Raw genomic sequence first — 24,936 nt, forward strand, 5'->3', positions numbered from 1 at the left:
GTGAGGTTGGACCTCAGCCAATGAGGAAAAGATACAGTCACCATCTGCCAAATCCCTGTCCCTGTGAGCGCACTGTCCCCCAACCCCCATGTGTAGGGCACCCTTTCGATCAGAGATAAGTTTGTCTTGTTGAGACACTGTAATTGGAGCAGTAGTCTCTTTCTTTGCAACCACGAACTTATTTCTGACTACACCAACAACACAAAATGTGAGAGAATTTAAAATGTGTAATTTTTTTAGGGGAACAAAGTTATCTTTTAAAAGTAGACTGCTGTAGCTGAAATGTTTTGTCTGAGCCTTATGCCAATAACAAAGAAAAACCTGTAGCAGGCATAAAAGATAAAGAAAAGGGAATCCATGCAAACCATTACAAAAGGCACGTCACAGAGGAAGACAAGAAAGAATGAGTCAAAGGAACTGCAAAACAATTACAAACAAAACAAGCAAACAACTAGAAAAGAGGTGCAGTGAGCAGTTACCTATATCAATAATTAGTTTAAATGTAAATTATCTAACGGGAAGGCAAGGTGGCTGAACAGATTAAGGAAAACAAGATCCAACATTTTGCTGCCTACAGAAGACTCGATGTAGCTTTAAACACACAATAGAGAGAAAGCAAAGGGTTGGAAGAGACTAGCCTCAGAAACATTGATGGAAGAGGACTGAGAATGTCTACACTTCAAATACTGTGACAAGTGACCCAGTGTCACTTTATTACAACAGTTAATTCCCCAAAGGGATGCAACACTTATAAATAGCTAAATATATAAGCAAAATGAAACAGAAATGAAATGTGAAATATGAATGCACCAATAATGATGGACTTCAATGTCCCCATTTTCAACAGTGGAAAGATCCAGACAGAAAAATCAGTAAGAGTAGAGTGGACTTGAATTACCTGAAAGGCTACAGTGATGTGCAACAGAACATGTATTCAAGGACATAGAAACATTGTTCCCTTGGAGTATTCACTAAACCAGAAACAACTCTCAGCCAATTTAAGAAATCTGAAATTGGACAAATGCCTCTGTATTAACTTCTAAGGTATGACATAAGAAATTAGAAATAGGAAAAAAAAAAACCCTCACACATAGCAATTAAGCAACATACTTCTGAAATTAGTCAAAGACAACAAATTAGTCAAAGAGGTAACAATGTATGTTTACTAAGAGTCTTGTGTCAGTGTGGGGTGAGGCAGAGAGGATTGCTGGGGCTTTGCTGGCCACTAGCTTAGCTTCAAGTTCAGGGAAAGACCAGTCTCAAGGGAACAATATGAGAGTGACAGAGCAGGACATAGGGCCCACAATAGCACAGCTGCACACGTGAATTTGCTGTGGCTGGGACTCCATGCACAATATTTGCTCAAGATCAAGCTAGTCAAGGTCCCAGCATGAATAGGAGGATAAGCTCAAAATCCCACCCTTTTCTGAAGAGCTTCAGAGATGCAGACGCTGAGAAGACACTCATGTTTCCAATAGATGGCCCTACATCCGTGGACACTCAGACAGCACTAAATAGATTCAGTAGGTATTGAGAGGCAGAAAGACAGACAGACACAAACATACATACTTACATACATACACAAATGATAAATAGGTAGATATAATATGATAGGATATACCCAATGAAGTTTGGAGAAAAAATAGAAGGATAAGGGAAGGCTTGAAGAGGGGAGGAGATTTTATCAAAGTATTAATATACATATGTGTATATATTAAAATATATATTAAATATTATATATAATATTTATATATAATATATAATATATCATAAATATATTATAAATATATTATATATAATATATATTTAATATATATATTAGAAGCATTGAAAGTGAGGTATTTCAGAAATAGAAAAGAAGGTTGAGAATTCTACCAGAAGTTCTAGATAAGTTAGTGAAAGTAAAAACAGACTTTAAAATTTTCCGGTACAGGGGCTAGAAAGTTGACTCAGCTGCTAAGAGAACTTATTCTTTTTCCAGAGGACCTGGGTTCAATTTCTAGCACCCACATGGCAACTCACAAACATGTTCGGGTCTAGTTCGAAGGGATCCAATGCCCTCTTCTGGCCTCCACAGGCACTAAGCATGCAAGTGGTCCATATACATGCATGCAGGCAAAACACTCATACAACAACATTTTTAAAAATTAAAAGAAAAATAATTTAAATGTTTTTTAGAGTGTAGTGTGTGTGTGTGTGTAAACATGCCATGGTGATTGTATGCAGGTAAAAAGACAACACATAATAATCAGTTTTCTCCTCATACCACATGTATCCCAAAGACACCGCTCAGAGCATCAGGCTTGCCAGTAAGTGTTTTGACATGCTGAGCCAGTTGATTCTAAAACTATTATAAAATGCAAAGCAGTGCTAAAAAGGAATTCTTGAACATATGAAAAAAAGATCTAATTGTGTTATAGGATAAAAATTGTAGCCAACAATCAAGGCTTAGATATGTCAACAACAGTGGAAACTGAGGCGTGTCTGGCAACAAAGCTCAATGTTTTTGCTTCAATACCAGTTTCTCCAAGTAGTTAGTTCATTCACAATCCTGTAAGTAAATCAAAGAGTTTAACAAACCTTCCAATTCACTAAAGTATCTACAAACAGCACTCTACACTCCAACATGTTTAAACGTGACAACACTGCAAGCTTCACGTTCTGTTAACACACATCCTAGTCCTTGCTACATGGTAGGTGTTTGATGACTATTTATTGAATGAGGATATGAAGGAATGAAATGATGCAAGGGGTGATCAGAAACCCTAATCCAGAGAGTGTGATGAACAACTTAGTTTGCTTATTGGAAAATATGCACACAGATTTGTCAATAATGCAATGTATGATAAACTAACTTAAAATAACAAAAAGGGGGTAACAAGGACAGACATGGATATCCTAAACCATATGTGTTTATGTATGTGTGTGTGTGTGTGTGTGTGTGTGCATGCAAGCATCTCTCTCTCTCTCTCTCTCTCTCTCTCTCTCTCTCTCTCTCTCTCTCTGTCTCTCCCTCTCTCTGGGTGGGCCAAGGGCCTTGAAATCACTTTAAAAATACAGGAAAAGCAGGCTGGTCATTAATTTTAATCCAGAGTTTTTTATCTTTGATTTTTAGAGGCTCATTTAATGTTCTTGTTACTACACTAGCAGTTTAGTGGTGGGACTCTTTGTATTTTAGAAATGACTCAAACAAGTTCATGATAATTTATAAAACCAATAAAATATATCCATGCTATCAGTACAGCCATCCAGGCTAGAATTTGTGACCAGGAAGACTAACTACTTCCTCCTTAACTTTAGTTCAGAATCAGAATTCAAATTTCAAAGACAGAGTTTGGAAAGACTATAGATCCAAGGAGTAAGGTTATCACCATGACGACAGAGGCAATAGCCCTGCATCTTTGATACAAAAAATGAATTTCCCTCTTCACGGATCATCTCAATGGAGGATGCAACAGAACCCTTATGCAGAAATAACTGCATCACATGGAAGTCTGTGCCAAGTTAGAAGGGATGTTTAGAGGACTTACATAACATCATCTATAATTAAATAGATTTATAAATGGAAAAATATAGCTATTACAGGGATGCAGAATGTAAAAATTAGAGAAAGCCCTTTAAAAGTAGAAATCAGAAATATAAACAAAGATTATCAGGTGAAGAGAAATCACACACTGGAGATTAGACAACCAAAAGTCCATGATCATAACGTTAACAACTAAGAAAACCTATTAGTGGTACCTAATAGTATAAACTGGTCAATTATGAGGGAATGATGTCAGAGTAAAGTAATGGAAGATACCAATTCACTATGAATGTTTAAAATTAAAATAAACCGAAGTAACTGAAACTCTAAAGGACTTGCTTATTTATCATGTCTTCAAAGCTTCACACATACATGTCCTAAAATATACACGTTCACAGCATAATCCCCAACTATTTTCTATATATTTGCCCTCATACCCAACAGAGAAGTGTAGTCCTCAACCCTTCATCGAGAAAACTACTTTTTGCAACAAATAGATACCATTATAGGAAACCATGACCAATCAAAACACAGAGTTGTGGAGCCAAGGCCCACTGGATATATCTACAAAACAGCCCCCTCTCCTAAGGCTCAGAAAAACATTGAAAAAAAAAAGAAGGCAGAAAGATTGTAATAGCCAGAGGATAAGGGAATTTTCTGTGAGACTGTGTCTCCTAGAAATGTCAAAAGATACACCCCAAAATTCTCAAGAACACCAAGAACACGACTGCCTAAATATTAAGTGAGCCATGACAACAGCGATAGCCATGTCAAATGGTTGGGGGAAAGGCTGCCAAGTTTCAATAGGACAACACTACTCAATGAACAACTAAGTCAATGGACAACTATGGGCGACTAAGAGATGCTGACAGCGGAGGAAGTAGTCTCACCCAGAGAAAAGCACGCCAACTGGTTACTGAAAACGTACACACAGGTAATACACATACTGAGCAGGATGTATTTATGTATTCAGGAAAATATAAAATTTGTATATCTGTATGTCATGAATAGCAATTAAAAAAAGAGGCCATGAATTTGAAAGGCATCAAGGAAGACAGTATGAGAGAGTTTGAATGGGAAAAAAAGGCAGAAATGGTACAATTGTATTATAATCTCAAAAAAATGATTAAAAGATAAAAATTAAAAGGCAAAAAATATTGAAGATAGTTTCTCAGTACTTATAATGCAGATAGTTACAACACTGAGCTCTTACCATGCATATCTTTTATTTATTTATTTATTTATTTACTTATTTATTTATTTATTTATTTATTTATTTATTTAATGTGTATGGGTATTTTGCCTGAATATGTATGTATCTATGTACCACATGAGTGCCTGCTTGGTACCTGAGGAAGCCAGAAGAGGGTGTCTGGTCCCTTGTGACTGGAATTACAGACAATTGTGAGCTGCCATGTGGGTGTTGGTAACCAAACCCATGTCCACAGAAAGAGCAGCCAGTACTCTTAACCACTGGCCTGCTTTAATAAAACATAGACATACTGTGTCATTTAACTCACTTGGCCAGGGAGTAGCACGATTATGAAGTGTGGCCCTGTTGGAGTAGGTGTGCCACTGTGGATGTGGGCTTAAGACCCACATCCTAGCTGCCTGGAAGCCAGTATTCTGCCAGCGGCCTTCAGATGAAGATGTAGAACTCTCGGTTCCTCCTGCACCATGCCTGCCTGGATGCTCCCCATGTTCCTTCCTTGATGATGCTAGACAGAACCTATGAACCTGTAAGGCAGCCCCAATTAAATCTTATCCTTATAAGACTTACCTTGGGCATAGTGTCTGTTCACAGCAGCAGAACCCTAACTAAGACATGATGTATTAATGTTATTACCTGGGGAGACTGCAGAATTAGACCCAGTGACGAGCTTCATGATACGCCTGTGTGATATGGCCGTGGCTAAGTTAGTTGAAGTGAGAATATTAACCCTTAAAAATATGTAACAATATTCCCTGGGTTTGGTTCTTATACTGAAGATAATCATCACTCTCTGCTCCCTAACTGTAAATGTAATGACCAGATGCCCCCAGCATCTGCTGCTAGAATCCTTCATCATGAACTGTACCCTCTAACTGCGAACCAAAGTAAGTCTTTCTTTTTTCAGTTGTCTTTGTCATGGTAATTTTTTCTTTATTGGCTATTTTACTTACATTTCAGATGTTATCCCCTTCCCCAATTCCCCACCCCCCAGAAACCCCCTATCCCATCTCCCCTCCTCCTGCTTCTATGAGGATATGCACCCACCCACCCACCCACCCTCACCTCCCCTCGCTTGAATTCCCCCACACTGGGGGCATCCAGCCTTTACAGGACCAGGGACCTCCTCTCCCTCCTATGCTGACAAGACCATCCTCCCCTACATATACAGCTGGAGCCATAGGTCCCTCCCTATGTGCTCCCAGGCTGTTGGTTTAGACCCTGGGAGCTCTGGTTGGTTGGTATTATTGCTCTCCTCATGGGGCCACAAACCCTTTCAGCTCCTTCAGTCTTTTCTCTAAATCTGGGAACCTCATGATCAGTGCAATGGTTAGCTGTGAGCATCTGCCTCTGAATATGTCAGACTCTTGGCAGACCTCTAAGGAGACAGCTATATCAGGCTCCTGTCAGCATGCACTTCCTGGCATCTGCATCTGTGTCTGCCTTTGGTGACTGCACATGGGATTGATATCCATATGGAACAGTCTCCAGACAGCCTCTCCTTCAGTTTCTGTCTCACACTTTGTCTCCATATTTGCTCCCTTGCGTATTTTTTACTCCTTCTAAGAAAGACAGAAGCACCCACACTTTGGTCTTCTTTCTTCATGAGCTTCATGTGGTCTGTGAGTTGTATCTTGGGTATTGCGAGCTTTGGGGCTAATATCCACTTAACAGTGAGTGCATACCATGTGTGTTCTTTTGTGATTGGGTTACCTCACTCAGGATGATATTTTCTAGTTCCATCTTGCCTAAGAATTTCATGCATTCATTGTTTTTAATAGCTAAATAACACTCCATTGTGTAAATGTACCACATTTCTGTATCCACTCCTCTGTTGAAAGAATTCTCAACTGAGGAAACTCAAATGGCTGAGAAGCACCTAAAAAAATGTTCATCATCCTTAGTCATCAGGGAAATACAAATAAAAACAACCCTGAGAGTCCACCTCACACCATTCAGAATGGCTAAGATCAAAATCTCAGGTGATAGTAGATGCTGGCGAGGATGTGGAGAAAGAGGAACACTCCTCTATTGTTGGTGGGACTGCAAGCTGGTACAACCACTCTGGAAATCAGTCTGGAGGTTCTTCAGAAAATTGGACATAGCATTACCTGAGGACCCAGCTATACCACTCCTAGGAATATACCCAGAAGATGCTCCGACATATAACAAAGACATATACTCCACTATGTTCATAGCATCCTTATTCATAATAGCCAGAAGCTGGAAAGAACCCAGATGTCGTGGCACTTTTTATCAGAGCAACAAGTAAAAATCAGCATAGATCCCATGTTTAGATTCTTGCACTACAATGAGTCTACAGTTCCACACTTATTCAGGTGCTGTGGTAATGTTAATGATAATGATAATGGTCCCTATGGATTCATATAGTTTGATACTTGGTCCCTAGTTGATGGAACTGTAGACTCATTGGGAAGTATTATGGGGTGTGGATTTGTTGGAGATGTGTTACTGGAGAATGGAATTTTGAGATTTCAAAAACCCTGACATTCTCAGTGTCTCTCTCTGTCTCTCTGCCTACCCCTGCACTTTCTGGTTGTGGTCTCAAGATAGGAGCTCTCAGCTGTTGCTCCAGTGCCATGCCTGCCTGACTTTTGCCATGCACCCCACCATGGAGGCGATGAACTCTAAACCCCTGGAGCTGCAAGCTCCCACCCAACAAACTCTTCCTTTTATAGGCTGCCTTGAACATGGTGTTTTGTCCTGGTTGTGGTAAAAGTAATCAAGACAGATACAGAATACACAATATAGATACAGAGTACAGAAAGGCCTTTGAAATTTTGTTCTCAGCGTTTCTTTCTTTGAGTTTACTAACAAATAAAACTACATTAAAATGATAAGAGAGATATCAAGGATGGAAACCTCCATAACTGTGATTTCAGAATGTAGTTCTGCTGCATGTTTGAGCTGAGCTTTGTCTGTAGCCTCCATGGATCAGGGTTACCTGGGAGCAGTGGTACACCTGAGTGGTAAACCTGAATACTCAGCTGGGCTGTCTCCTTCTCAGCTCAGCCGAGCTCCCCAGGTCATAGGGATACCATCCAGTATTTTCTCATGAAGGGCATAATTAGAGAAGAGGGTCTTTGATGTTCCTTAGTTGTTTTAACTACTGGCATATATTCATTGTACATAATGATTTTAAAGACATTTTAATTCAAGTGCATCATTACTTTGGGCCCATCCATTCCCCATATCCTTCTTTTCTTCTCAATTCTTGTACCTGTTTTCATCTCCCCTCACGCATGCACAATCACATACGCCTACACACTGACTTTTGTAATGATATAAAATCTAGGATCCACAAATGAGAGAAATGTGTGGTTTTCTCTTTCTGAAGCTGGTTTATCATGCTTAATTAATATGGTGATCTCCTGTTGCATCAATTTACTCTAAAAGATATACTAACACTACTTATAAGCTTTTCTTTGGGTGAGGCAAGCATGGTGGAACACATGTATAATCCTCACTGTCAGCAGGCAAAGGCAGGAGGATCAGAAGTTTAAGATCACTCGGTTACATAGCAAGTAAGGCTGGCTTCGACTGTCTAGGACTGCGCTTCAAAAGATTACTAATATGAACAGGATTTATTTAAATTCTATCATTGGATTTCAACTTTAATCAGTCAGTTCTTTTCACAAGTCCTTTCTAGATTGTATCCAATTACTTAAAATATTTTATGGTATTAAGTAGCAGGAGTTTCTAATATGTGATAGAGAAATCTGATACATTTTTCATGAGCATATATTATATTCTTTTGACTAGCACATGTGGCTAATATTATGCCACTAAAATATATCTAAGCCCCTTGAAAGAAGCCAACCTTTACCATGGCAGTTGGTTTGAAATGTTGGCTTGCTTTGGCTCTTACTGAACACAGATTCTCACTGCGTTGTCTGTAGTATCATTAGAGGAGGAAGCATAAGGATGACCCAGGTGAGCATCAGGATGACCCAGGCAGCAGGAAGAACCATGACCAGTTTTCCCATATATTGAAACTTGCAAATATTCTCTCCTGTTTCTTAACCTTGACTTTTGAGGTTCACAGGAAATGAGATTACTCACAGTGCCATTTAGGATATTTACAGTAGCTATGGAGAATTTTCCCCAAATGTCTTAATTATGCTGGTCTTATTTTTATTCCCAAAGTCCATTTATTGATTTATTTCCTTTGTTAGTGTATATTAATTGTAACCCTAAATTGGTTTCATTTCCACATTTTCATACATGAGTAAATGCACTTTGATTGCGATTACCTTCCCCCGGCCTCTGTTATTCTTCCTCAGCCTCATTCTCTCTTCCTGTTTAATTTTTCTTTTATTATCTTGTCTTTAAAAAATTTATATTCTGCATATGAGTCAAAATATGTGGTGTTTATCTTTGTGTGTGGTGTGTGTGTGTGTGTATGTTTTTATCCATTCATCAATTAATGGTACCTAGGCTGAGTCCATGGTTTAACTCTTATGAATAAGTGTCACAACAGACATGCAATTTTCAAATTATTATTGCATGCTGGCTTTGGTCCCATGAGTCTAGAGCAGGAGTGGTATAATTTTATTATATTATCTTCCTTATTTTAGTCTTTTGATTTTTCTAGGGAGTCTGCTTACTGACTTCCTCCTTAGTGGTTGATTACTTTACTGTCAGTTTTATTGGGATTCGAAGTTGGAGAGTGTTCTTTGACAGAACTCAATTGGCCTGAGCCTCTTTAGCTAATTCCACTTCTTCTAGAAAGCTTGGCTTGCCCAACAGCATCTCTTTGAACCTCTCACTCTGTACTTAAAATGCTTGGGGAGGAGAAGCCAGTCAATTTTAGGGACTCCCTGAAGCCTTTGGTTTGTTTGCTTTTTTGTGAGTGATAAACTTCCCCAACTGATGGAATGACTTGGCTTGGCTTGGAAAATCCTGCATCTTAATTACCTTCACTCCAAGATAGAGGGCTTTATCACGGAGGAAATTCCTAAGCAACAGTATTATTTCTTTTTCGTTCTGTCTCTTCATTGGTTTGCTTCTTTAGTGTTGTTTTGTTTGGAAGTTTTAAGACAGGGGTCTCACAATGTTGCTGTCACACAGATTGACCTCAAATTTGCGAACTTCCTGACTGGGTCTCTTGAGTACTGAGATCACAGGTATATGTTATCACATCCAGAAGGGGTGACATTTATTTTCAACGTGACCACTTCTTCCTGCTGCACCATTCATAGTTAACCTTGAATCCTTTTAGAAGCTTCACTCCATAACTTTTCATTCCCGTGACATAAAACATTGATGCTGATTTCCTTTAGTTACGTGTATTAACTCCCTTTCTCATTTCTGTGAATAAATACTGGATAGGAAGAAGTGTCTATTACAGAAAATGATCGAAGCTTCCATCTCTCTCAGCAGTGAAAGCATTCTGATGGGAGCCGCTTGAAGCTATGGCTATAGTACCATGAGTTTGCTTGCTATCGTGTAGACGGATGGAGAAAGGGGGACTAAACATAAAGCTGGGTGTACACTTCAGAGCTGCCCTTGCTGACTTACTTCTTGGAGCTAAAGCCCATCTCCTAAAGATTCTGCAGGCTCTTAAAAGAGTACCACCAGCTGTTGCTGGACCTTTCACATTCAAAACACCATAGTTGGTCATTGAGTATTCAGAGACAGGATATGGAATATAGAGTTATAGAGCCCATCTCAATATTATCTTCTTCTATAAGTAAAGGATAATAAATGCTATTACCCTCCTCAGGGAGGAGAGGAGGATTAAGTAAGCAACTGCAGACAAAACACTTAGAAATGGCAACATGAGTGTAAATACTCAACAAGTATTAGGTGTGGTTTTAGTGTAATGCTATGGCCATATTCTCTCTCTCTCTTTCTCTGTCTCTCTCTCTCTTCCCCCCTCTGTGTATGTATGTGCACGCACATGCATGTATATGTGGAGACTAGAGGAATACATTACTGTGCTGCTCTATTGCTGTCAGCTTTATTCCCTTGAGACAGAGTCTCTCACTGAACCTGAGTTTGCCTTTTTCAATGGGATTGGAGCCCCAGTGAGCCTCCTGTAGTCTCTATTCCCACCCTTATCTCTGGGATCACTGATGTAAAACTACACCGTGCACCTTTCATAAAGATGTTGTGGATTTGAACTCAGATCCTTACATCCATGACAACCTCTCCATCCTGGTTTGTATTTCTTAGGCATTAAGAAGCAGCCATTTCCACATTGGTGGTTGATAAAGTCTAACACATGGTCAGATAAATATGGCCTTTGGGTGAAATCTAGTCTACTGCTTGCTTTTATAAAGAGTGTTAAAATTAATCCACCACAGCCAACATCTATTATTTAATACACTGTGTGTGGCTGCTTTTGCACCATAGCATCAGTTGTGTAACTGACAGATTATATTACTTAGTTTTTTTGTGGAAAAAAAGTGCTTTCAGAAGAAAACAAAGTTTCCACAGTTCCCTGAAAAAGCATTGAGTGACATAGTGGGTGACTGCTGAAATCTGCATCAACAGAACATTGCTTTTGCTCCCCTATTGCTGTCCGTGTGTGCACTCAAACAAGCCACATCTATTTCCCACAACTCAAGTTCTTCATTCATAAAAATAAATAAGTGCACATATAAGACGGTAATTAGTAACGAACATGAAAGTGCTTGGTCAGACTTAAATTGCTATGCAAATCTACAGCATTAAATGCTGAGGTCTATTTCTTTCATGTCCCCTTCTGGTGACAGCATTGTAGCTGGCCTACTCTCATTACCCTTCCCAGCCTGGTTCTGGGCCTCAGCCAATGCCAATGCCGTGGGTTTCTTTAGCTGGTAATAGACAATTTGTTCCTAATTTAGAGTCTTTAGAATAAATGAATATGTTTTTGGAATACAAGGAATATATGATTAAGTAATTATATTCCTTTCTCTCTGAAGGGTCATGGTTAAAAGGCAGTGCCTTCTAGCCAATGGCATTGAAGCTACACTCTCAGGGTGGTAAGGGCCCTTTGCCAGTCGGCCTCATTAAGTCCTTGACATGCACTCCCATGCTTTCTTGTAAAACTGTGTTCAGTCTTTAAGACTTTTATATTTCTAGCCCAGGGCTTTGGGTTCATTTCTTCATGACACACCTCTGCTGGGCTTAGACTCCTCATTGTATAGAATTTCTCTTGTGTCTAATCCCTCATTTTCCACAATAACTGACTGTCTTAGTTGGGGTTCCATTGCTATGAAGAGAAACCATGACCAAGGCGACTCTTAATAAGGAAAACATTTAATTGGGGCTGCCTTACAGTTTCAGAGGTTCAGTCTATTATCATGGCAGGACACATGGTAGAGTGCAGCCAGACACAGTGCTGGTAAAGGACCTAAGAGTTCCACATCTTGATCTGAAGGAAACCAAGGCAAGCCTGTCTTCTGAAGGTAACCAGGAGGGTCTCTCTTCCTCACTGGATAGAGCTTGAGCAGTGGAGCCCTCCAAAACCCACCTACACAGTGAAGCACTTCATCCAGCAAGGCCACGCCTACTTTAACAAGGCCACACCTCCTAATAGTGCCACTTCCCATGGGTCAAGCATATTCAAACCACCACACTGCTTTACAGAAAAGTAATCTAGAATTGCTTTTTTCTTTTTCTTTTCCAAGGAAACATTAAAATCCTGATCACTTTTCTTATATCAAACTGAATTGAAACAGATCTGTCTACAAAGGAATGGACTTTTTCTTTCATATATAGCACCTTTCTGTCTTCTCGATCATGCCTTGGGGGATCAGTAAAGCCTTGTGGTTTCAGAGAATGAAAAGTCATAGAGATAAGGCCTGGAAGTAAAGGTGTCTTCTGTGCAGCCAGTGATGGCAGAAGACATGTGGATCCAGCAGAAGGGCAGAGCCTGCTCCTCCACATAAAGAGTCTTCATCCCTCCCTCACCTGAGTTGTTTTAATGTATATTTTCTTTAGACTTCTTGTAAGCAAAAGCTTTTATTCTGTGTGTGCTTATTAAAATTATGATTTTTGAGGCATCATACACACTATTACATTTTTATACTACATAACAAACATTTGATTCTGTTCTTCCAATGGTAAGGCACAGAACACTTGATTAATTATACAAGAAGAACTGAGAAAAAACTCACAAATAGCTTATAAATATTAAAATCTTGACTACAAGATGTATTTATTCCAACAGATATGTATAAATTTTTCTTCAAAAGAGAACAACAACAAAAAGAGTGTTACGCCAGATCCTTAACTTGTCTACTCGGATCCTGACGGACAACTTTATGGCTGGGAACTTAGCTTAGTTGTAGAGCAGCTAGCTGTCAAACATGCACAAGAACTGAGTTCTATCCTAGCATCATAAAGAGAAAAAAGTCGGCTTTCAAGTCATAAAGGAAACATCTCGGGGCTCCATAATCTCCAAAGGTTTGAAGAGTTTCAGCTTAAAATATGGCACATTGCAAAGGACCCTGATAAAGAACAGCAGCAGCAGCAGCAGCAGCAACAACAACAACAAACCAACCTTGGCATACACATATCCTACGTACAATAGCTAAAGCTATAGCTTTTGGGTAAAAACTTATACTATAAGCAGGTAACAGAACTACAATAACAAAACAAGAAAATATATTTCTGTCCTGTCCTTTCCTTTGAGTCACCTGATATGGAAGAATACTTAGGAAATATCAGTTAAGATCAGTCTTACACAGTAATTCATCCAAAGATCATTAGATCCAGACAGCCCTAGATTTCAATATAATGCTACATTGCTCATTAAAGATGACCTTGGACATATAAAACTTAGCTTCCCTGTGCCTCTGATTCCTACAACCCAAATCAAGATCCTCGTAGCTAATTCATAGGTCTGCTCTTAGGATTAAATGAGATATATTTACATATTCAAAATGGAGAAGTCGAGTTTTCAAAGGAAACACTGTGAATGATCTTTGCATTATAATCGTGCATGAAGAAGGAAGTCCTAAAGGGTAGCTTACAGCATGAATATCTTTGTAATAAAGTGAAACGCAACCAACATTAAGGAATTCAATTTAACTATAAGAAGCATTCTAGAATGAATACTGGGCTTGGGAGCCTGATTGCCTTCCTGGAGGAAGGCAGGGGCAGGATGCAGATAGGAGCCACAGAGTCAGGTTTACATTGTTGGTTAAGGTTTTACGTTTTCTTAAAGATAGGTTATTCTCTGCAGTTATTGTAGAATTTAAATATAGCAGAGAGAGAGAGAGAGAGAGAGAGAGAGAGAGAGAGAGAGAGAGAGAGAGAGAGAGAGAGGAAGAGAGAGACTGGGGTATAAACACAGATAAATCAACAGATAGTAACACTTAAAAACACTGCAAAAATACACCACTGAAGAACAGAAATTAAATGGGAAGAAGCATGTGCCAGCCCTGCTGTCCTGGAGCAGCACTTCTCTGTTTCTTTGGGGTACCAAGTAAATACTGATCTGGGTTAGTGATGTAGTGACCTAGAAAGACTAGGATGCTGGGTATTACTTAGTGATCTGAAGCCCAAAGTCCACTTCTTGGTGTTTCCCTTTCCCTCCTTTGTCCCTTCCTCTTCTTCCTCCTTCTTTCTCCTTCTCTCCTTCTTTCTCCCCCTACCTCTTCTCCCCCTATTTCTCTCTCACAATTTAAAACGTGTTACTTAGGCCTAGATGCTATTGGCATGACATAAAGCTAGAGATCAAATCTACTGGCCTTTGAAGGCACCTACCAAAGTAATGCACTTCTCACTTTCATCTATAATAACACATGTTCTCTTAAAAACACTTCATTTCAAATACCTATACATCCATGTATACAACATTGGAATACGTATGTCAAATATTTGTGATAATAAAGTTGTTTTCTCCACTTTGGGGCTTACAGTGTTATGAGATTTCTGTGCTGTATCAATGAACTCACTACATAAAGTAAAAATAATTACTAACATATGTAATTGCAAAATAAATACCATTAGAAGGCCATGTACAGAGAAAGAGATCAAGCAATCATGGGAATCATGCAAAAAATTTGACCATCTGTCAAACAACCAATGGAACTAGAAGGTGACCTAATTACAGAGCTGGGGACACTGGTCAGTTCACTGAAACTGCAATAAAGATACAACGGAAGTGCAAAATTGTTTTGCAGCAACTACCCCTGTAGTTGTCCAGCTAATCTATAAAATGCATTCTGTGCCCAAATGACATAGAGGCACATGCCTGACTGTGCTTTCTCCCTGTATTAGGGCTTGATCATCTGAACTTTTCAGTGCAATCGCAGAAGATGAAATATTTGAAACAATTATTATGGGTGTGACCCAGGCAGTTTACCAGCACCTGCCTTTGAGGGTCCCCTGTCTTTTGTTACAGCAATGAGCAAGATAAGCAAGATGGACGGCAGACAGAAGGTGACTAAATTCTCTGATAGATTGCTCGATGGCATCAGGTGAATAAAACCTGCTTCTAGAAGACTTTGAGAAAAAAAAGTTCGTTTGTTCCAGAAAGTTCTTTCCTTCTTACTTGCTCTTTTCTTCCTTTCTAAGATCCCCCATGCTGTAAGGCATCTTCCTACTAATTCATTCCATAACCTCAAGGCCTCAAACTGATCAGACTGAGACCAAATAATCACCACTTTTTTGGTTCATGGAGATAGCATAGGCTCTTCTGGACATTGAAGTAAAACATTCAAATGTTAAATTGCATTTAATGGACCAGCAAGATAGTTCAGTGGGTAAAAGCACTCCCCACAGCCTGATGACCAAGTTCAATCCCTGGAACATACATGATGGAAGGAAAGAACCAACTGCCAGATGTTATTCTTTGACCACCACCTGCATGCTATGGTGTATGAGGGTTCATGCAAGCACACCTGCACATACACATACACAAACACAAATACATTATTTTTTAAAAGCCTTTTAAATTTCAACCAATTGACACTGCATAAAGAAGAGAAACGGACTGGAAGAATGCTTCTCCATGGAAAAATCCACCAAAACAATACCAATCCTGTTGTTAAGATTAAGCACCGCTTACAATGGAATACACCTGTAATGCAGGATCTCTCTTATTTCTTTTTTTTTTTTTCTGTGAATAGTTGACTTTTTCATATGTAGAATTATGGGTTTTTTTTTGTTAGCATTATGGTTATCAATTAAATCGTGTGGGTTTTACCACATCACTTTATGGAAGTACACTTTGTTAAGCTATTTAAGGAACACTTAGATCTTTTCGAGTCCTCAGTTATCTTCTGTGTTTGTTGATCTGCTTTTAATTCAACAACGTTCTCAATTAACAGACATTGCACAAACACACAGCCAGCACAGACTTCCTCTATATACAGTGTGTATTTGATATGCTTGATGTTCCTCTTTGACACACATAGAGGTTAGCATAAGTGTGGATAATGTCTGTAAATTCAAGGAAGCATTTAAGGGTCCAGCCATGCACAGATGCAGGCGCACAACACTTTAAGTACTTGATAAATATTTCATCTCTCCCATAAAGAAAGCTTTTTATCAACTTTGATTGTTTTTTTATTACCTTAAAGTATTGGAGTTGTTTCTCGGCGCTCGTTCCTTCCTTCTCTTGTCTCAGGCAGGAATTGAAGATGAAAAGCTCTGTATCTCTTAACCACCTTTTCAGCTCTTTGATCCTGACCTCCAGCTGCCTTACCAGGCTTCCGCTTTCAGGAGAGAGCAGGTCACGTGGGCCCGACCCACCGTGGCCTGCCATTGTGTCCTGTATCTTCTCTCTTAGGGTTTTCTAATGCATCAGATTTAAAAGGAAGAAGAAAAACAAAAACAAAACAAAAATAGATTAGCCGATTAGCCCAAAACCGGAGACCCACAGAAGGGCAGTGCGTGTACTTCTTTGCACTGACACGCGGCTCTGATTGGCTTGGTTGTGTCTTTGGGGTTTGATTAGTTAGTGCACATTATTCCCACTACCAGAGGATGCACGTGCAAAACTTCATTCCTAGACATTGCTTTAACAGGAAAGAGGTTTGATCATGGACAAAAATTCATTTGAATTCTCTTGGCAAAAATTTTTCAGTAAGAAATTGTCTATATAAAGTGTTCAAGAGATAGAGGCCTGAATTTAATCAGAGACCAAAAGAAAAAAGAATTATAATTTCTTCCCGCCCCCCCCCCACCCTTTTCTGCAAAGTACAATTCCCCAAATGATACGACAGAGGTACTCTGTGGTTCGGCTGTCGATGTCACCTGACTTGCTACAAGGTTCTTCCTGCTTCTCCTTTTGAATGTGGATTATTTAATATATATGTTAAAATAATACTCAATTCGCTGTATTATAAGCCTATGTAGACTGGGCACCATGGTATAGAGGTGCCTTTTGAGCTGGTTTTCTTTTCTCCCTTTTTGGTAGAAGCACTCTCTTTACAGAATCAATAGGATTTAATCTATAATGATAAATTAAACCTAGAAAAATACGCCTTAAAACACAAATAAAATTAAGTCAACAAACATTCATCTGCTCCACAGTGCTCTGTAAATAGTATCTTTAGGAGATCATGACAGAAAAATAGCCTGTCTTGGCAACACCCTTGCATTTTCATGGTGCAAATATTGATAATTTGAAGACCCTCAGTGGAATCCAGATTTAGCTATTGTTTTTATGCTGTAACAAAAGAAGCAGCAGGAGGGGAAATCAATGCCCTTGGAGGCTAGGGTCACAAAAAGGAATTTATTGCCACTTTTTTTGTTCTGGAACAGTTTGCAATCATAAATTCTTTATAAACAGAATACTTCAGAGAATGGTCCGTCTTCATAAATATACGACAGAGGACATCAATTTCATTTAATTCACAATTTGTGTCAGCGCAGCAGATGCCAATGGCTGCCTTGATAGGGTTGTTTAATATGCAATCGAGACAGAGTCATATGCAGCACAGGGGACAGAATTTCACAGATTAGACTGTACGCACCACTGACATTTCATTCTAATGTATTTCCATTCTACACTGTTCACCTTAGATGAAAGAAATATTAAAAACCATATCCCTCTATTTTACTATTGTTAGAAGTTAAAGTCCTTGTCTGTAATTTTTTTCCATGCCAATTAAAATGTAATCATGCCAATTAAAGCAGTATGCCTCCTGGGGTCAGTGTGGCTTCAGCTTTACTAAACTCTTCTCCCCACCCTACTCTCTCACAGTGACTCTAAAAACAATTTGGGATTAGAGTGATATGTCGTCAAAAGGGGGAGAGTTTGAGTGGCGTCTGACTCATAGAGACTAAGTGAATACTGTGTCTTCAGTGTAATAATTAAAAATTTTTGGTGAGGAATTGATAATCATGACACACTTTAAACAGTTTTCTAAGGGAGTACTGTTATATATCAAATTAGGAAAGTTACCTTTAAATGCAGTGTCAGCAGGCTATCACTTTATCTGTGTGGCCAACAAAGTTGCCATCTTTCTCCGTTTTGTAAACAGCTTTGAAGCTATCATATAGTAATTTCTCCTGAGATCAATGTACACTGTAGAATTCAGTAGGTCCTAATTTAAACCACCATGCATTAAAGCGAATTACATTAATTATCATTAAAAGGCAAGACCATAATAACTAGGAATAAGAATTTTTAACATTTGCAGTTACTTTGAACAACTACGAAGTGTGGGGAATTTAGATGAGAAACAAGGGCTTAAATGTGCAGGTTTTAATCACTTAGATTAAGCAGGGCGTCAACGGAACACTGGCATGTCGCCAAGTCACCGCTGCACTCGGAGAGCTCCTAATTCAAAAGATTTCTAGAATATTATTTCTTTTTAAAAAAAATTAAAGAGGCAGAAAAATAGAGGGCTTGAAAAATTATGCTCTGTAACTGACACCACCCATAGTAGCTATTCTAATTAATCATTTAAGTAATTGGCGAATTTAGCTTACCCTTGATTTGAAGTGAAGGCAATTTAGGAGAGAAGCTGATGAACATGTGCAGGCTAACTTCTCTCTCTGCTTTCTTCCAACAACAGGACAGTGCAGCCTCCTGCATGAGCCCACCGGGGTCTCTGCTAATAGGATGTCTAGATTGTCTTTTTCTCAGGTTCTAACATTCTTTGGCTGAGACCCAGGCCATCATTGCAAGAAATAAACCACACAAAACTTTTTTTTTTTTTTTTTTTTTTTTTTTTTTTTTTTTTTTTTTTTTTTTTTGCTTTTGTTAAAAGTGCCCATGAAATTGAGGCAAAAAAAAAAAAAAAAAAAAAAAAAAGGCAGATTCATTTTTGCAATTGAGACTTGGGTCAAATTTGCATATTTGATTTGGTTGGCTTTAGTGTGACCTGAAAGCTGCAGTAGCAACTGTGCTTTCCATTTTAAGGTTACACTGAACAGTTAAACAGTGGATGTCTCTAACATGTACCTTCAGAACAAATTCTATTAACATTCATCCAAGCATGACAGGCAGTGTATATCAGATATACTGTATTAGAGTTGACTTGGTGCATACCCGTAATACATGGCATATTTTACTTACTTTTTTATGTATTAAAGAACCAAAATTATTAAAATCTGAGAGAAGACAGCTCAGAATAAATTTAAAAAAAAAAAAAAAACGAACAGAAGAGGAAAAGCAATGTTTTCCCCGTAATAACATGAGTAGCTTGTTTGAAATGTAAGGAGTGAATTGAAAGAGAGAGAGATTTGTGCCTCAAATTAGAAATCAGACAGATAGAGTACTTCACCACACACAAAAATGTACACAGAACCTACAAACAGTAATAAAAATGCAAATACCCCGAGCAGCTCCCATTTTTCATTAATTGAATCCACTTTTTCCAGGATATCATTTGGTAGTGAGAGGCCACCTTTCTTCAAAGCTTCAACCTTGCTAAGTAGCTCTGTCTTTTTCAGGTGCCTGATGGACATCTCCACACTGTACCGCTGAAAGAGAAGAGAGGGTGACTCGTTAGGGCGCAGAGATGTTCTAAGAAAGATCTTTACGCAGAATGTATACTGTTTATGGGACTAAAGGGTTCGTTTACAATACAATTTCCTGGAGGCTAAGCCTGATCACCTCTCGTGACCCAGTAATGTTGCTGGAAACATTTCACCTACCACACATGCCTATGTAGACACTACTTGTATTGAGTTGGTTTCAATGATTCTTGTCTTTTAAAACTAAGTTTGCACACACAATTTATGGGTTTTTTTTTTAATTTAAAATATAATAAATGAGAAGGTTCCTGGCCTGGAAGGACTTACCATTCAAGTTAGCTTGGGACACCATTTGGCTATAGAGCCCTCGTTCTGAGCAGATCTGTCTTAGAAGAAAGAGTTCAAAGTATTTTGGGTTTTTGGGGGGGGTTTTGTTTGTTTGTTTGTTTGTTTTCTCCCATGACACACCTGTATCAGCCACTCTCCTGGGAGGTGAGACCTTCTTTAAGGAGAAGCACTTTTCAAATGATGGAGATTGGTAGAGGAAAATGTTTGTGCCACAAACAACCCATACATTGGACTGTGAGTTATAAAAGTTAAGACAATGCTGATTAGTTTCTATTTGGACTCTATTGACAAACAGACTAACAAAATTATCTTGGAAAGAAAAACATTATCCATAAGGATCATATGGCTTATTTCTTTTAAGTTCCCGATTAATTAAAGCCTCAGTTAATATTTTGTTTTTATTTTTCTTTTACTTAGAAACTCTTTGAGAGCTAAAGAGAAAGCGTACACATAAAGAAGGAGGATGCCCACCAGTTCCTCGCGATAGTTACAGACTTACAATTGCTTACCGAGTACCATAAACTGTCCCGGACTTCTCAGTCAACTACTGAACCTTCCTGACCCAACAAATACGCACTACATTCTAAAAAACTGCCAAGTGAATCTCTTCAAAGACATTTCTTGGAGACAATGTAATAGCTCCTCGGTAAAGACAGTTTTGTGGTGGCACTTTTCACATATCTGTGTTTGGGAAAGTTCACAGTCAGAAAGTCTTATGACCAACTATAAATGACTGTCATGTATACGGGGAGGTGTGCATCAAAGTATCCTTGAGTATAAAATTTAGGTTGTGGGGAAAATATTAAATATGCATATTGCCAAGATATCTTTCCTTGAAACAATGAAGTCAAGTTCTGAGTTCCATGGTACCATTGCTGTTTTGCCCTCTGTCCTAAGGTAAACACTACTATCAGATTTAACAAGGAAAGCTTTGGTGGGGACAAAGTGTTGCTGGTCTGCAGGTTCATAATATCCTTAAACACTTAGATGAGTTTAGTCCCCTCAAAATCCTTAAACACTTAGATGAGTTTAGTCCCCTCAAAAACACCCTATATAAAATTCTAAACAGAGCTAGAATTGGAATTAGCTTGAAAGAAAAGAAGGTGTGTACCTCTGCTTCAGTTAATACATCTTCAGCATTGGTGTGCATTTGTTTGCATACTTTCAGTTTCATATTTTAATCTTCCATTTACACTAAACATGCACATTATTTGTATCATGTAAACTCCTCCAAATGTTAGGCATTTGTGGATCCCAGAACAAAATGTTTTAAATGAGGTGATTTAAAGCATGTTATATTATTAATGCATGTTGATCAGGGTGTCAGAGTATCCAAAATTACGTGAATATGCATACTGAAGAAAATCAAACGTTGCTTCAGAGCGCTTCCAGAATTTGGACTGTGAAATATGGGAAATTCTGATTGCGTTTCTAACTGCAGACGATTGCCGGGACCATGGTTCTCCAGTACAGAAAACACACTGTCCACCTAAGTTTTCTCAACTCAATACTCAACAAGTAGTCTAGAAACTCAGATAGTGTGTGATTTGTCAGTGTGATGACTGGAGGAGAGGCAATCTGCTTTAGGTAATCAGATTCTCATGTAAGATTTACATAACTAATTAGGTAAGACTGACATGATGTTTGGGGGGGGGGGTGGGAAACAACTGGTATTTCAGCCAGGCAGAGGACTATTATTCAAATCTTTTCCCTGTGTCATATGTATTAATCAACAGAGAGAACCCTCCAGTTGTGCCTTCTTGGAGTGGCTTCTACTGGTTATTGGACTTTCTTGTGGCAAACTCTTTTCTCTTTCCCATATTTAAATATCTCCTCCTTCACATGTTAGTAAAACAGCAGGACAGTTTAGATTCTCTCCTGAAAAATAACAGTCTTGCAATCATGAAAAGACAAAAAGCAATTAATTTGATTTTAGACATTGTGAAAATTCTTTCCCTGTGGAATGTGGTATGAATAGCCATGGCAATAGCTACTGAGGTGGTTATTAGACTAAAAAGTCCTTGTTATTCTGGATGCCCTTGTTGTCACTGCCTATGCCTATTGCATAAGCAGCCTGATGGGAGAGGTGATTGAGAGGCAATGCCTTCAAACAATAAAAGCTATGAGAGAACCTAGTTAATTGTTAGATAGATTGATGTGTGACTGGAGAGTACTAGCGTGTCGTGTAATAAGGTGAAAGTATTTGAGTTTTGAGACATTGCGAAGCTTGAACCTAATACAGTTTAGGGCCTGAAGGCTGTGTATGTAATTCTTCATTCTTGTTGACTCTACTAAACATGTGCCCTTCTGTCTCTGGCATCTTTTCAGAAGCATTAGATGGGTAGAGTCAGCCACCAGCTCTATCTGCTCCCCATTCCCCTATCAAGGGCCTTCCCTATCCTGTGGTGAGAAGATAATTTCATCTTCATATTCATTTCACCCACAGCAGTAAATGAGCAGAAGCTGCCCCATTATGTTTCATAGTATGGGGAGGTTATGATACAGACCAGTTTTCAATAGCCAAAAATGAGATTAACAAAGTTAAAGTCAGCTGGCTTTTCTTGAGTGCTAAGGTAAACAAGCATCCGGTATTTAACTTTCCACAGCACCTGCTGTGGGCCACGCTGTCTGGTCAAAAATAAAATATACTCGATTCAAAGAGCATATTTACATTATTAAGTGTATTTGCTTCGCCAATTCAATTTGGTCTAATGAATCCTCTTAATAGATTTGTGAATGATCTAAATTAAAGATACAGGCTACTAGTGTCCTAAAAGCTATTTCTTTGGCTATAAAGAAAAGTTAAAGAGAATCCAGAGTTAATAGTTAGTTCACTGTTTTAACTAAGAATTAAAATTGAAATTCTTATTCATGATTTACATTTTAAATGCACAAATACTAAAACTGAATTATCAACGCCAATAAAAAAATAAAACATGGATTTCTGAAAATAAATGAATTTAGTAGCAAATACAGGCTTGATTGAGATAACTTTTTTTGACACTTTTGCCAGACATTCCTCCCTTCCTTAAAACTTTTCCCTCTTTTCCTTTCTTCTTCCTCTCTCTCTCTCTCTCTCTCTCTCTCTCTCTCTCTCTCTCTCTCTTTTCTTTTTGTTAAAAATCACACCGAAAATTCTGCCCAAATGGAGAGTGGAACAATGCCTTGAAACAGTGTTAATTGTCACCATGGAAACCAGAAGAATAAGCCATTTTGAAACTGGTATAGAAGGCACACATTGAGAAACTCAAGCATTTCTCTGCCTCCCTCAATGTTAAAGAACAAGATGCCTTGTCACGGTGAGGTCAGCGAAAGAAAGCATCATGAAAGGGTTGTAGATACTCACTTTCTTGTAAATAAAAAATAAAAAATAAAATACAAAATAAACCATAGCCAGCTAATGCTGTAAAAGAGTCTACCCAGTGAATCTTTTTTTGAAATGGAAAGATCGCCAAAAGATGGCCAAGCCTGGGGGATGGCTCCCACCTAGCAAAACTTCAGGGCTATATTATGTGAACCTTGCCCCCAAAGCTCCCTGGGAATTCTGCTGTTGTAATAAAACATCAGAAGAGGGGAGAAAAAAGGCAGCATGATGGAATTCAAAATAATGCTCTAAAAGCACACAGAGAGATTAAGACGTTCATTGTAAGACTTTTGTATGGTGCTTCTGGTGGTCATGCTGAAAAGAGAGCAGACATTACTAAACAGAGAGCAGAGCTTCGGCTACGAGGAGCACACGAATTAAAGCAAACAATTTTCCTGATTAAAGAATATGGCTGTCCAATTCTGAGTTATCGGGGCTTGAGTATTTGTATCCTGAGTATGTTCTTTTTAACCAGGCCATCAGGTGACTTTATATTTAGAAGAGTTAAGACAAGAAAAATTATCTAGTTATAATAATGACACATCTGAATCTTTGCCTGTGCAAATTAGTATCTCAAACACCTGTACATTTGTTGTGATTATCTCTCCTGCCCCACACCAGGCAGGAAAAGAAAAAGCACTGTGAAGACAAAATATATCTTAGTGTATCAATAAGAAAATATATTCAGGGAACACACCAGAACCCAAACTACCACAAAATAATATGTAAAAATATGTATTTTGCTCACAAATGCAAGGCTATGTCTGTGACTCTCACACTGTATTCTCTAGCTAGTGTTTGCCCTCCTCTTTTGAGGCTTCATGGTGGCCCCTCAGCTAGCCCATGTCTAATGCTATTCAGTGCTGAACAAAGAATCTTTTTATAGGAAAGCCCAGGTCCACAGCTCAGCTGGACTGGTAGAGGCCAGGGCTGCCTCTGCAGCGGCTCTTGTGCTGCCCTCTTTAAGACAGCCAACGTCCAGCATCTCACAAAGGCCTGAGACGCTTCACAAGGCATCAGTATCACCAACACTTGGAGAGGATGCTAAAGATTCCAGAAGAAGGTTCAAGTGCAACACAAGTAATAGTGGTTATTTCTTGCAAACTATTTGTATTTTACCATTAGAATTTATGGCGAATAATTGCACAAAGAAATTATAAAGACTCCTACAATTGTCCTTGTAAATTAATAATAGGCTTTCTTGATTGGGATAAATTTGCTGCTGAGCCTTTGGAAAAATTAAAAAGTGCAATGTCATTTAAAATTGCCAGAACTCGCACAGCAAATTACATCTGAGGTTAAGAATTGAGTCCCCCCACCCCCCACTTCTAGCTTATTCCATTTGCATGATCTGGAAATCACATTACATTGGCCATGTATTGTTAATTGAACATAGATTGCATTATCTTTAATATAAATCAAACTACAAATATTAAAATGAATTGCAAATTCCCTAATAGGAGATCATAAAACAATCTTTTTAAAAGTATCTCCCATTAATAATTTAATTCCAATTATATCACTCAGGAAACTTAAGGAGGAGATGGGGCAACTTATTTCCCTAATCATTTTTTTTTTCTTTTACGTAAAGAATAGCTA

The 24,936-nt window shown here is 38.6% G+C and overlaps 1 protein-coding gene across 3 annotated transcripts in view; it reads right to left on the bottom strand.

The window, feature by feature from the left end:
* Akap6 (A-kinase anchoring protein 6) overlaps positions 1–24,936 on the bottom strand; it is a 423,485-nt gene that overhangs the window by 65,220 nt on the left and 333,329 nt on the right. For all 3 annotated transcript variants that reach the window (XM_076941872.1, XM_076941873.1, XM_034514536.2), the window contains 2 exons: positions 19,485–19,631; positions 16,270–16,491 (listed from right to left, as the gene is read on the bottom strand). In XM_076941872.1, the coding sequence (XP_076797987.1) occupies positions 16,270–16,491; positions 19,485–19,631 (369 nt within the window). The remainder of the gene's footprint in view (positions 1–16,269; positions 16,492–19,484; positions 19,632–24,936) is intronic.

Source organism: Arvicanthis niloticus, chromosome 11, assembly GCF_011762505.2.
Source record: "Arvicanthis niloticus isolate mArvNil1 chromosome 11, mArvNil1.pat.X, whole genome shotgun sequence".
NCBI classification, from domain to species: domain Eukaryota; kingdom Metazoa; phylum Chordata; class Mammalia; order Rodentia; family Muridae; genus Arvicanthis; species Arvicanthis niloticus.